This window comes from Temnothorax longispinosus, chromosome 6, assembly GCF_030848805.1.
Source record: "Temnothorax longispinosus isolate EJ_2023e chromosome 6, Tlon_JGU_v1, whole genome shotgun sequence".
Classification (NCBI taxonomy): Eukaryota; Metazoa; Arthropoda; class Insecta; order Hymenoptera; family Formicidae; genus Temnothorax; species Temnothorax longispinosus.
In genome coordinates, this window is record NC_092363.1 from 14,105,354 (window position 1) to 14,119,262 (window position 13,909).

At 33.9% G+C, this 13,909-nt stretch overlaps 1 protein-coding gene and 1 long non-coding RNA gene across 3 annotated transcripts in view; both read left to right on the top strand.

The window, feature by feature from the left end:
* LOC139814738 (uncharacterized) overlaps positions 1-13,909 on the top strand; it is a 73,325-nt gene that overhangs the window by 17,692 nt on the left and 41,724 nt on the right. The gene's annotated exons all lie outside the window — the stretch shown is intronic.
* LOC139814733 (uncharacterized) lies at positions 3,445-10,303 on the top strand. 2 transcript variants are annotated; one of them, XM_071781208.1, is made up of 5 exons: positions 3,445-3,901; positions 5,523-5,594; positions 5,771-5,982; positions 6,095-6,245; positions 6,364-7,163. In XM_071781208.1, the coding sequence occupies exons 1-5, from the start codon at positions 3,544-3,546 to the stop codon at positions 6,537-6,539; spliced, it is 969 nt and encodes a 322-aa protein (XP_071637309.1). In that variant the 5' UTR covers positions 3,445-3,543; the 3' UTR covers positions 6,540-7,163. The 2 variants fall into 2 exon arrangements, 1 of the variants encoding a protein (XP_071637309.1); XR_011732554.1 differs by lacking the exons at positions 3,445-3,901; positions 5,523-5,594 and adding an exon at positions 7,311-10,303 and having other exon boundaries at positions 6,095-7,112.

Genomic DNA, 13,909 nt, shown 5'->3' on the forward strand with positions numbered 1-13,909 from the left:
TAGGTAACGAGATGAGAAGCGGAAGATACTGGGATACAATAGAAAAAACAAGCTGCAGGATATGTGGCGCGGAGGCAGAATCATGGGAGCATGTTTTAGAATGGTGCACAAGAGACGAAGAAGGAGAAGAAAGAAAAGGAATTGGCGAAAGAATCAAAAGAATACTAGACAGCAAGGGTGAAGGAGAAAAGTGGATGGCGGAATTAGAAAGGAAAAGAAGGCAAGCGAGTACAATGATAGCTAAGCAGAGAGAGATTAAATAAATGTCTTTTGATTTCAGATAAGCAGGAGGTGAAGGAATAAAGATGGAGCAAAAGTTAATTTGCAAAGGAACGGTGGCAATCGACAAAGAGGAGATGGAGATGGTAGCAAAAGAACGAATGGTGAAGGCGATGAAGGAGTACAAGGAGGAGATGAGGGAAATGAAAGAGGAAATAGAGAAGCTAAAAAAAAGGTATACAGACTCGAACAATGCTCAGGTAAAAAAAAGAGAAGCGAGAGTGAGGAGGAAAATAATAAGGTATGTAAAACAAAATGGTGGTACGAAGAAGAAGAAGAAGAGAAAGACGATGAAAAAAGAAAGAAGAATGTGATAATTAGGGTCGAGAAGAAGAGATGGGGAGGAGGTAGCTCGAATTTGAATAAGGTGAAGCAACTTTTTACAGATGGGCTTAAGGTGAGGGCAGAGGTAAAGGAGGTGAACCAGATAGGACATGGAGGGGATTGGATAACATTCCTCGTAAAGATGGGAAGCGAAAAAGATGGCAGGAAAGTACTGGAAGCGAGAAGGAAGGAAAAAAGTAGGATGAAGGTAAAGATAGATGCAGATAAGTCGGTGGAAGATGTGATCAAAGAAGGAAAAGAGAGGGAAAAGAGAAAGGAAAGGAAAGAGGAGGAAAGTGGGGGGACCAGGAAGTCGGCGGAGGACGAGATCGTAGAGAAGATGGAAGACCAGCTGCTGATGAGCACGGACGAGGACGAAGCGGAGCAAAAGAAGAAGAGAGAGAAAAGGTCCTAGAAGGGGTGGGATGGGTAATAGGATATGTAAGGTCGTAAAAAGGCCAGGTGATAAGTTTGGTTAAGGGATTTATGTAAAGGGTTGGGTACGTCCCTATAAAACGCCATGTGAAATGTGTATTATGTGTTTATATGAATAATATGTAAGGGTTTGGGAACGTTTGCCCAAAATAAAACGCCTTTTCAACCCCGGAAGGGGAGAGAATAAAGGATTGAATTGAATATGGGGATGGAGAAAAGAAGAAAAGTTGCAATCAAAATATATAAGATGGACTCTAGGATTGGATTTTAACACACCGGCATATCTGATACAAGAAGAAATTAAAATTGACAAAATTAGGATAAAAGTCGAAAAAAGAGCAAAGTACAAAGAAAAGACAAAAGAAAGGCAAACAAACAAAATAATCGCAGAGTGCTGGAAAGAGATACAAAACAAACAGAAAGGGAAGAAAACAAAATGGGAAAAAAAACAGAAACCAATATTATAGTCAAGTTGGCTGTAGCACAAGGAAAACAGAAAATGAAAGCTCTAAAAGAACAAAGGACATGGAAGAACTAGTAATGACGAACCGGAAAGGACAAAAAACAAAGCAAGAGAAAAGGATAGAGGAGAAAAGGTACTGCGTCAAGTACAAAGAGCTGCAAACAAATCACATCCCAAGGTATCTACAAAAAAAATACAAAGAAAGAGACCAGAGAATGATTGCATGGTATAGATGCGAAAGTGAGGAGGAAGGAAGCAAGTATTGGAGAAAAGAAGAAGAAAGAGTATGTGGAATATGTGGCGAAAAAATGGAAACGCTAGAGCATTTGATATCTGACTGCGTGGAGCCTCTAAGGGATTACAAAAATATCTTGGACATTTTGAAAGATACAGGAGAAGGAGCAGATTGGATGAGGAAAGTGACCAAATAAAAAAAAGACCTAAGAAACGTACGAATACAAAATAAAACTGATGGTAAAAAAATGTAATATAAAATGTATTGGAAAAAAAAAAAAAAAAATCGCATTTTAAAAACATGTAGCACTCTTTTTCAAAACCGAAAGGCAACTGAAATAAACAAATTATATATATACAAAGATTGAATTTTTAAAAATACAATATAATTATGTTAATTAAAGACCATATTACTCACGGAAAAAAAAGAATTCTCTCCTATAGCTAATCATGGTTTGCTGTAATAACATTTGCTGCTGTAACTAACAAATTTGCTGTTGTTACTAATGTTTTGATGTGGTAGCAAACTATGCATATCTGTCACAAACATTTTATTTAGCAACATACAGTTAGCTATGCCAGCTAATTGATATGTTTCACTCAGCACTAACATGTCAATATTTGTACGGAAATGAAAAGAATTGGTATGTGAGCTATACATTTAGGTATGGCACACAAGCGTTTGTTACTGTCGATCGAAATGTGCACGCTTTATAAAAAAGAAGAACGTCGACGGCTCGGTGGCGCGGCGGCGTGAGACGCGCGTGGTTCTCGTCGAAAGACGAAGAAAAACATCAACGGCTCGGCGGCAGAGGCGTGCGTGGCTCTCGTCGATGCTACGAAAGACCTTTGAGAATTTTCGAGAACATGGCGTCTAACGCAGCAACGCGTTTATTGCTCGAGTGGAATGTCAGTGATGAGGTAATTGCAAATTTTACAGGTATGTAAGTTGCTTTATGGTGGATCATTGCTTTATTTATAATAATCATAGACTTGTCAGTCCCTGCCGTAAAAGGCAGCGGGGCGACATATGTATACGGTGCAAACATAGCCTTTCTAGATGCTTTCTGGTAGATCACTTTTTTAAACGCCAGAAAGGCTTATATATGTCTGCACCGTATATTGTTGCCACGCTGCCTCTTACGGTAGGGGCAGGTCTATCTATAAGTTGTGATAATAATCGTGAGAATATAATCTCGACAATCTCGATCCTTTTCTTTTACATAGCTGCAATGCTATTTCTCGCGCATATTAATATTTTGCAAAATATATTTAATATACCAAAGCAATTGATACATGTCTTTGTAGCTATTATAACATAAATTTCCAAATAATTGAAATTATTCAAAGATAAATTGTACATTATTATCGGATATCGAACGCGTGTGCTTGGCTATTGACTATCGTAATAAATTATTAAAAATCGAATGCATCAAATACAAATTAATGATTATTTTCTGTTAATCAGTTAAAAAAAGAAAAACATCATCTTCTATTTTGGTAACGATTAAGCAGCTTATCGACAATATCTTATGTGACAATATATTACAATAATTTTTAATCATAATTGTTTTTCATGTACAGCTCAAGAAATTGATGTAGAGCAGTTTAATATATTAACAGAAGAGGATCTTAAAAATCTGATTCCAAACATGGGACCCCGAAGAAAATTCCAGAGTAAATATTTATTCCACATTATATAATTATCATGATATTTCACAGTTGAGTTAATAAACTTTTTTCATAAATTAAAAACTGTCATTAATGATTTATTGGTATTAATTTTTGTCAAGATTCCACAATCGCATATGCAAGAGACGTCACTGCAACAGGAAAAATGTGTTGATATAAATTCTGTAGAAGATTACACATTAGAACGACAAATTTTACGAGCAATAATAGTTGAAGATACAAAGGAACAAAATTTTAATGCCGATATTCCAAATAACAGTTTTCTCATATCAACACATGAACCTCTGACTATAGTTACAACTCCAAAGCAACAAAATTTTAATGCCGATATTCCAAATAATAGTCTTGTCATATCAACATCTGAAATTCTGACCATAGTTACAACTCCAAAACAAAATTTTAATGCCGATATTCCAAATAACAATTCTCTCAGATCACCTGAAACTGTGAATACAGTTACTCCAGTACTTGGTGGTAAGAATAAAATATTTTTTATTCTATTCATTTTCCACAATTTTTACAAATTGAATTTATAGTTACAAGACAATCTTTTTTATTCTTACATTAATCCTATATTAGTCTAATTATTTTATATTAACGTAAATGTTAATAATTATAAATAATAATAAATTAGTAAAATAAATATTTGAAAAAGTATGAAATTTATTAAATATTAATAATTATTAAATGTATAAAATATTAATAAATAAAAAAAAAATATCTATAAAGGAAGATGTCCTGACTGACTGACTGACTGACTGACTCATCAACGCCCAGGCCAAACCCCTGAACCTAGAGACTTGAAATTTGGAGGGTGTATTCCTCTCATGACGTAAGCATCCACTAAGAAAGGATTTTTAGAAATTCCACCCCTAAGGGGGTGAAAAGGGGTAAAATGTGTTTTTTTCACGATTGTTCTGACTGACTGACTGACTGACTGACTGACTCATCAACGCCCAGCCCAAACCCCTGAACCGAATTTTTACCAAAAGTATATGAAATAGGGGTAGAATTTTCCGGGGAGTGCCACTATGTGTATAGTTTTTTGTTACCGATTTTCTGGAAACCGATTTTTTTAATTTTTCCTATTTTTCGAAAAATAATTGATCAAATCTCAACAAATTATAGATCAAACAGGGGTAGAATTTTCCGAGGAGTACTATAAAGTGTATAATTTTTCGTTACCAATCTTTTGGAAGCCGGTATCGAAATTTTTTCAAATAATTTTTACCAAAAGTATATGAAATATGGGTAGAATTTTCCGGAGAGTGCCACTATGTGTATAGTTTTTTGTTACCGATTTTCTGGAAACCGGTTTTTCTAATTTTTCTAATTTTTCAGGAAATAATTGACCGAATCTCAAAGAATAGTACATGAAATGGGGGTAGAATTTTACGGGGAGTGCTATAAAGTGTATAATTTTTCGTTACCGATCTTTTGGAAACCGGTATCGAAATTTTTTCAATCTTTCGGGAATTAATTGACCGAATCTGAAAGAATTGTATATAAAGTAGGGGTAGAATTTTACGGCGAGCGCCATAATGTGTACAGTTTTTGTTACCGATCTTTTTGGAAACCGGTTTTTTTAATTCTTTCAATTTTTCGGGAAATAATTGATTAAATGTCAAAGAATTATACATGAAGTAGGGGTAGAATTTCCCGGGGAGTGCTATAAAGTGTACTATTTTTTATTACCAATCTTTTTAAAAACCGGTTCCGAATGACCGAATCTCAAAGAATTGTACATAAAGTAGGGGTTGAATTTCCTGGGGAGTGCTATCAAGTATATAATTTTTTGTTATCGATTTTTTTGGAAAGCGGTATCAAAAGTTTGACGAATTTTCGGGAAATAATTAATCAAATTTTAAAGAATTGTATTTAGAGAGAGAGAGAGAGAGAGAGAGAGAGAGAGGGAGAGAGAGAGACTATTTGCGTGTCTGATTACACATGTCCTCCGGGGCGATTCCCGGGTAACCAGCTAGTATATATATATAATAAATAGATATTTTAATAAAATAAATAAATAGTAATAACTATAAAAAAATAATATTTGGTTATGTAATAATAACTGGTTTTTTTTTTTTTTTTTTTCCAGATGATTTATTGATAAAAAGTCAAACATCTGGATCAGGTGTGAAACGACGCTTAATTAGTGATGATGAATACGTAAGAAATATGATACATATTTTATATATACATATTATTTATTTATTATATAATACAATTATATATATAATACAACTATATTATATGATAAATATATGTATATATTTAACCCATATTTATTACATCTTTTATTACAAGATTACGTTTATTTTTGTTTGTCACGTTTATTATTGCAAAATCTTGAAACCATATTAAACAAATCTGAAGAAGGCCAATTTGTGTTGGGTGTATACAGAAACAAAGGCAGATTAAACAACGATTTAAGAAATAAGCTTGCAAAAATAATTGTCAGTAATGAGCTGTCACCTGATATAAACTACACTCTTAATAACAACAGAGTATCCTTCTTGAGCAAACATGTAAAAAAATTGTTTCCTACTGAAGAAAAGGTTAATTCAGTTTATGTATAATATAGTAAAAAAATAATAAAACAATATAATTAAGTTATAGTATACTTGCTAATCTTTTGTTTCTAATTATTTTGTTAATTTTATTTTGCAGAGTGTGTGGTATATAAAAAATGAGAGAGGTGAGTCACAAGGTAAAGGAAAAATTTTAACAAGATACTACGCAACGCGAAGGAAACTTATCAAGGCAGGCTTGATCAATGTGAAGGCTTCGACTACTGAAAATAATAGTAAACTTTGTTTAAGTAAGTTTTAGCGTTGTCAGAGATTAATTTAATAATATTTATATTATCTGATAAGAAAATGTTTTCAAGTAAAAAATATCATTTTTATTTAACATTGCATTTGTCTATTTTTTTTTAGATGAGTTAAATGACGATGACATTGACGGATATGAAGAATATTTATTATGGTTGAAAAATAATTCTAATCCATGGCCCAAAGTTAGTGACTACTGGTCTTTGACTTTTAAAAAACGACTTGAAAATTTTGCATCAAGTAATCAATCTTGTCATGAATATATGGATCAGTTTCCATAGCTTTCTCTGATCCATTAGGCTATCTGTTGGTGAGTATATCACATTATTTTAATATAAAGAATACAAATCGTTATTTACTATTATAAATATATATTGTATTTTCTGTTTGTATGTATGTGTATGTATAATGTACGCGCACACGCGCATGCGTTGTACAGATACATAAATAATATATAAATAACTTTGTTTTTTTTTTTTTTTTAAGCTGGAACAAGATTTTGAAATATTATATCCGGAATGCAATTTTATGTTGCTTGGCCAAAACTATCTGATTTTATATGTAACAAATTAAGTACCAAAGCCAAAAGTCGTTTGAATCATGTCTTTACACCAGGTAAGATGATTAATTATGTCTAATTTATTGATGTGATTATACTAGTGTAAAGTGATTATATTAATTTATTTTTTATATTTTTAATACATTTATTCTTATTTCAACAGATGGTATCAAAACTGCAACTCTCTTTTTGATGCCTCATTTGTTTCCTGTGATTACAGTAAAAAAAAGGAAAACCAAAAGATTGGAGACCTTTTAGAGAAGAATGTGAAGAAGCATTTCTTCTACATGTAAAGGTGAATTAAATTGACTTTTACTTTTATCTCTCCATCTTCTATATACGTTATATTTTTAATGATAAAAAATAAATATTATATTATTAAAATAAAACTACTTTACTTACTTGTGTGTATTATATTCTATTCTATATTGTACTCTACTTATTTTTATTATATTATATTGATAATATCTTAATTTCTGTTGGACAATTGCAGATTTGGAAACAAAATTAGAAGAACGAACAAATAAACTACAGTCATTTGGTTTGACTTTGCAACCCATCGCAGTGATAGTTGGTCCATCTTTTGACGAAATCAGTCAGTGCTTTGTTTCAATCAATCAATTCAGGTATGAGGTAGAGTCACCATTGAAAGCCGTGGACTTTGTGTTTTCAAGTCATGTAATGCTCTAAACATTAAATATCCTCCCAAAGTAGGACAGCTCTTCATGTTTCTACAGAGAGCTATATATAATATTGAAACTGTGTGGGATAAGCAAAAAAACTCTCAACTTACTACTAGTGTTCTTGCTGCAATTCAAGAATACAAATCACTTTAATTATAATTAAATAGAACTCGTAATTAAGTGTTTTGATAGCATCGTGCCTACATGTTTTTTATGTAAAGAGACAGAAACCTCTGTCAACGGTCTGTTGACACATTTTAACATAATACATTACGCTAATTCATTTAAAGTTTTTAAATGTGGTGAAACTGGATGCCATCGAAAATGGTCATCGTGGAATTCTTTGCGAAAACATTTACTTGGATCTTGTCATAATTTTCCTGCTTGGTCTCTTTTAAACGAGCCTCTTCCTAAGCGTATTAAATTGAATGAAAAACAAAACTGTAACAAACTTGTTGACAAAAGTATAACGACTAACTCTGATATGTCATTAGAAGAAGTTTCTGTTAATAAACAATTAACTCTTACCGAATTTAAGGGTCTTTTAACAGATCACAGTAATGCTTTTGTTGCAAAATTATACAATAAACCTTCAATCCCGCGAAATCATATTCAGTCTATTATTGAAGACGGTACATTTCTCATAAATAGTCATGTTTCCATTTTGAAAGAAAAAGTTGTTTCAACTTAAAAACTGCATTTGATTCTGATGATAAAATAGTGACAGATATTACATCTATGTTTGATTGTCTAGAAAATCCATTTGATCATCTTACAACAGAGTATCAACGCTTGGCATATTTTAAATTGTCTGGTAATTATATAGCTCCTGTTTAGTATCTTATAGGCAAAAGAAAGAGTACGTAAAAATACTGAATCATTTATTGCTGAAAAAATTAAAGACGTTTATGGTTATTTCATACCTTTGAGACAAGTATTACAGAAATTCTTTCAACTGCCTGATACTTTTACTGCTACAATGGATTATATTAATTCACTTGAAGAATCGGATAGTATAAAGAATTTTATTCAATCTAAACTTTGGCATCAAAAGAAAACAAGTTTTGGAAATAATGCTATTGTCCTACCACTTTTTGTTTATTACCATGATTGGCAAACAAATAATCCATTAGGATCTCATTCCTCTTCTATTGGAGGAGTATATTGTCATGTACCCTGCTTGCCACCTGAATGTCTATCTCGTTTGGAAAATTTCTTTTTAGTTCTTTTGTTCCAATCTCAAGACCGTAAAGAATATGGAAACAAGAAAACCTTTGCACCTCTGATTGAAAAACTTGATTATCTAGAACATGTTGGAATAACAATTGATGTAAATGGTAACACTTGTAAAATATACTTTGTACTAGGTTTATTACTTGGTGACACGTGCGGATTTATTGAAAGTTTCCGAGCAAATTATTCATGTAGGTTTTGCAAATTACATTGTAATATTTCTGCAACTACATGTATTGAAGATAAATCTGTTCTCAGAACACATGCATCTTATATTTCTGATGTAGCATTACAAAATAGTTTACTCACCGGAATCAAAAAAGAGTGTGTTTTTAACAAAGTTACTTCATTTCATGTGCTAGATAATATTTATGTTGACATGATGCATGATATCGCAGAAGGGATCGCTCACTATGATATGATTCCAATCATATCACATTTTATTAATATTGGTGATTTTACCTTGTCAGGACTCAATTACAGTCTGCAAATGTTTGATTACGGTCTTGATGCACAGAACAAACCACCCTGTATAAGTGATGCTTTTGCAACAAAAACCAAACTTAAAATGACAGCATCAGAGATGTTAATCTTTTGTAGACTTTTTGGAATAATTATTGGGCATCGTATAAAATCTTACAATGACGAATTTTGGAAATTGTATTTGCTATTAAAAGAAATTATTAAAGTTTTGCACAGTAGATCAGTGCGTCAGAGGAATCTGTTTCTGCATTTAAAATATTAGTTTTGGAACATAATAATCAGTACATGAAATGTACGAACCAACATTTAAAACCAAAACATCACAATCTTATTCATTATACGCGTGTCATGATGCTATCTGGACCACTTGATTCATTATCTGTGATGAGACTTGAGAGTTTTCATAAAAATCTTGAGAAAATTTCTAATGTTGTAATGTCAAGAAAAAATATTGCTCTTTCCATTGCTACTCGGCATCAGCTTTTGTTTTGTTATAAACTTATGGCTCAGGAAAGTATTATTCCAAACATTTAGGTAGGGTCAAAAAAAAAACATTAATATTAGTAAGCATGATTGCTTTCATCTTTTTGAACCATCGTTGCCAAATGATATATAATTGATAATCAATACTCTTTTGTTGCAAACTGGGTTAATTGTAAAGGCACTCGGTATCAACGCAGAATGGTGTTAGTTTGTGGAATAGATGAAAATTCCTGCACTATTTTTGCCGAAATTCAGTTTATTATTATTTATGAAAATAGTCCATTTTTTATTTGTTCTTCTCTTATAAATATAGGCTTAAACTGTAATATTGGTGGTTTTGAGGTAAAACGTGGTACAGAATGGTTTTCTGTTAAACATAAAGATTTATTAGATCCTTTTCCTTTATTTGCTTATATCATGGCAACTGGTGAGCGGTACGTTATTTTATGTAATGTTTACGCAAGTTGTTGTCTAGAACATATTATAATAATATTATTATAATTATAATCGCAAATAAGTAAGTTTATTTTGTATTAAGAGCGTTATAACATAATAAAAAAAATATATAAAGAAAATTTTTGCACTTGTGTGTGTGTTTTTATTCGTTTCCATATTTTTTCCAAATAAAATCTCTATATATATATATATATAGTAGATTGCAATAGATTGCAATCAATTATAGCTATCATTGACACCATTTTAGCTGTAAGAACTGCGGATCTACAACAATATTTGCGATGACAGCAAAACTTATGTCTCTTATAGCTAAATCATGTGCGCGCCACAGCTAATTGTTGCAACATATTGTTGTCATAGCTATTTATTGCGATGTGTACAGTAGCTAAACGTTTGTGTGTTACAGTCATAAGCTTTCAGCTAATTAAAATAGATCTTGCAGCTAAAATTTTAGGTGTCCCTATATTACACCGCAAATTTAGCTACCATACCTTAATTTTAGCTATGGTGGCTAATCTTTTTTTTCCGTATATTGAAACAGAAAATTTATAGTAGGTGAGCCCAATGGGGCATTTAGAAATTTATTCAAACGCAACATGTTACCATATAGAAGGATACTTTATACCTTGTTGAGCATCTCCATTATATATACAAGTTTTTAATATAAGATTGTGTGTTTAGGACATTTTCCATATAATATTTACACGTTTCGCTTGCAATTTATTAAACGTTGACGAAATTTCGAAAACGTTATAAAATTTTAATGAAAACACACCTCGCATCGCCTCAAACCTATTGTACATGTGTCGTGTGCATGTGCATGTGTTATATATTATTTTATTATTTTTTCTTTTTTTTCTCTCTCTTTCTTTATTATTAATATTAATAATTAATAGTAATTGTTAATTAGGTTTAAGCGGTTCGCTCATTGGGGGGGGCTTCGCCCCCCCCAACCCCCCCCAAGGCTGCGCGGACAGAGTTTCTGCGGACAGGGGCTGGGTGTCTGGGGGGGGCTTTGCCCCCCCCAGACCCCCCCCGAGGCTGCGCGGACAGAGTTTGTGCGGACAGGAGCTGGGTTACTGGGGGGGGGCTTCGCCCCCCCCAGACCCCCCCCGAGGCTGCGTGGACAAGGCTGTGCGGACAGGAGCTGGGTTACTGGGGGGGGGCTTTGCCCCCCCAGACCCCCCCCGAGGCTGCGCGGACAGAGTTTGTGCGGACAGGGGCTGGGTGTCTGGGGGGGCTTCGCCCCCCCCAGACCCCCCCCCGAGGCTGCGTGGACAAGGGCTGTGCAGACAGTGTTTTGGGGTTTAATATCATCTTGATATATTTCCAAGTCAAACTCTTAAGCAGGAATATTTTCTTTTTCATTTTTATATATTATTTAATAATATATGTAATATATGTCAAATATTATGTATCTCTTGTGTTATATAGCAACCAAAAATACAAAACTGCTTCGTCCTCCCAACCAAACGATTTAGTATATTTTATGTATACAAGAGCTCGTGCGATAAAATTTTAATGAAAACACACCTCGCATCGCCTCAAACCTATTATACATGTGTTGTGTGTCGTGTGCATGTGCATGTGTCACATACTGGTGTGTCGTGTGCATGTGCATGTGTCATATATTATTTTATTATTATTTTCTTTTTTTTTCTTTTTTTTTTCTTTTTTTTTATTAATAATAATAATTATTATTTTTATTAATAATAATAATTAATAATTATTAATATTAATAATAAAAAAAGAGAGAAAAAAAAGAAAAAAAAAGAAAAAAAATAATAAAATAAAATAATATCTAACACATGCACATGCACACGACACACCAGTATGTGACACATGCACATGCACACGACACACCAGTATCTAACACATGCACATGCACACGACACACCAGTATATAAACACATGCACATGCACACGACACACCAGTATGTAAGGTTTCTTTCTCTCTCTCTCTCTCTCTCTCTCTCTCTCTCTCTCTTTCTCTCTGTATATATATATATATATATATATATATATATATATATATATATATTCATATATATCTTTTTATTCTGGGGAACGCTGACGAGGGATTATATCTTGGGGAACGCTGACGAGGGACTATATCTTGGAGAACGCTGACGAGGGACTATATCTTGGTAAGGCGAGCGAGCGCGAGAGCGCGAGAGAGAGAGAGCGCGCGAGAGAGAGAGAGAGAGAGAGAGAGAGATTGATTGATTGATTGATAAGTTTAATTATGCCCGAGCAATGGCTAAGGGGCAAAAATAAGATAACAAAGTCTGATTACAACGGCATATGCTCACTCTCAGACAATGTAGTATAATACAAAACAACTTATAGCTAACGCAACTTAGGAACTAGCGCAATACAAAACCCAACAGAATAACGCGATATAAACCAAAATGCAAGAAGAAGAAAAGATCCAAGAAAAGTACAAAAAAGGGAGTGCACAGAACAACGGAGAAAAGAACACAAGACTTACACGTCTGATTCAGATGAAAGCAAGAACATGCGAAGTGAGCTTTTAAATGATGCAAAAGACGATGCTGAGGTAACTGAATTAGGAAGAGAATGCCAGAAGTAAATGGAAGAAAGCTGGAAAGAGGATCTATAGGCGACAGTTCTATGAGCAGGAATGTGAAAAGTTTGAGTAGATGATGAAGCGAGCCGATCAGACTTCCTAAGAGTAGGATCAGGGGAAGTAAAAAGTTCACGCAAGTATGATGGTGAGCCCATATGCAGGATACGATAAATCTGGCATCCAAGAAAGTAGTATCGTCTATTTTCAACAGAAAGCCACTTCAACCTACGTCGATATGGAGTAATATGTTCATCACGCTTTAGGTCATAGATAAACCGAATACAACAATTGACAAGTCTCTGTAACTTAGTATTCAGTTCCTTGGTCAGACCGTGGTATACAAGGCAACAGTAATCTATATGCGGTATAATCAAGGTTGTTACGAGCTTGATCCTGAGATTGGTGGAAAGAGAGTTTTTGTTGTATTTCAGATTGTATAACGCATGATGGACTCTCTGCGAAACCAACGAGATATGATTCGTCCAGGATAAATTAGACGTGAAGATGACGCCTAAATTCCGTACCTCGCTCACAAAAGGTAAAGGCGTATTATTAACAACAATAGGCGGTATGCTGCTAAGATCAATGTCGTTCACATATGCTTGACTGCCGAATATAATAACCTTGGATTTAGCAGGATTAAGCTTGAGACCGTTTGACATGGCATAGTCAAAAATGGCATTAGCATCTCTAGAAATTAATTCCAAGGCATGTGGAATATTGGCAGGTGAGCATGAGAGATAAATTTGAATATCATCGGCAAAGATCATGTGAAGCACATAACGCAAAATTTTACATATGTCGTTGATGAATAATATAAACAGGAGAGGGCCAAGTACGGAGCCCTGCGGAACCCCAGATGAGGTAAATACCCAATCAGAAAGGTTCCCGGCATCATCAATAACCGCTTGAGAACGGCCAGTTAAATACGAGAATAACCAGTTTAAGACAGTGTCGGAGAAGCCAATTTCTTTAAGCTTAATAAGTAGCAGCAAATGGGGAACAGTATCAAACGCCTTGCTGAAGTCAAAGAGAATCATGATGGTGATTAAACCATCGTCAATTCCCTGCCTGATGTCATTGCAAACACGCAGAAGAGCCGACTGAGTATTATAACTCGAGCGATACGCAGACTGTCTGGGATTGAGGATGTCATGTTCGTAT

What these genes read in the sequence shown, in the direction of transcription:
- LOC139814733 (XM_071781208.1), top strand. Translation starts at nt 3,544, where the DNA reads ATGCAAGAGACGTCACTGCAACAGGAAAAATGTGTTGATATAAATTCT. An exon ending in AGTTACTCCAGTACTTGGTG is followed by an intron (nt 3,902 to 5,522) that starts GTAAGAATAAAA and finishes TTTTTTTTCCAG; the next exon opens with ATGATTTATTGATAAAAAGT. An exon ending in AATTAGTGATGATGAATACG is followed by an intron (nt 5,595 to 5,770) that starts TAAGAAATATGA and finishes TATTATTGCAAA; the next exon opens with ATCTTGAAACCATATTAAAC.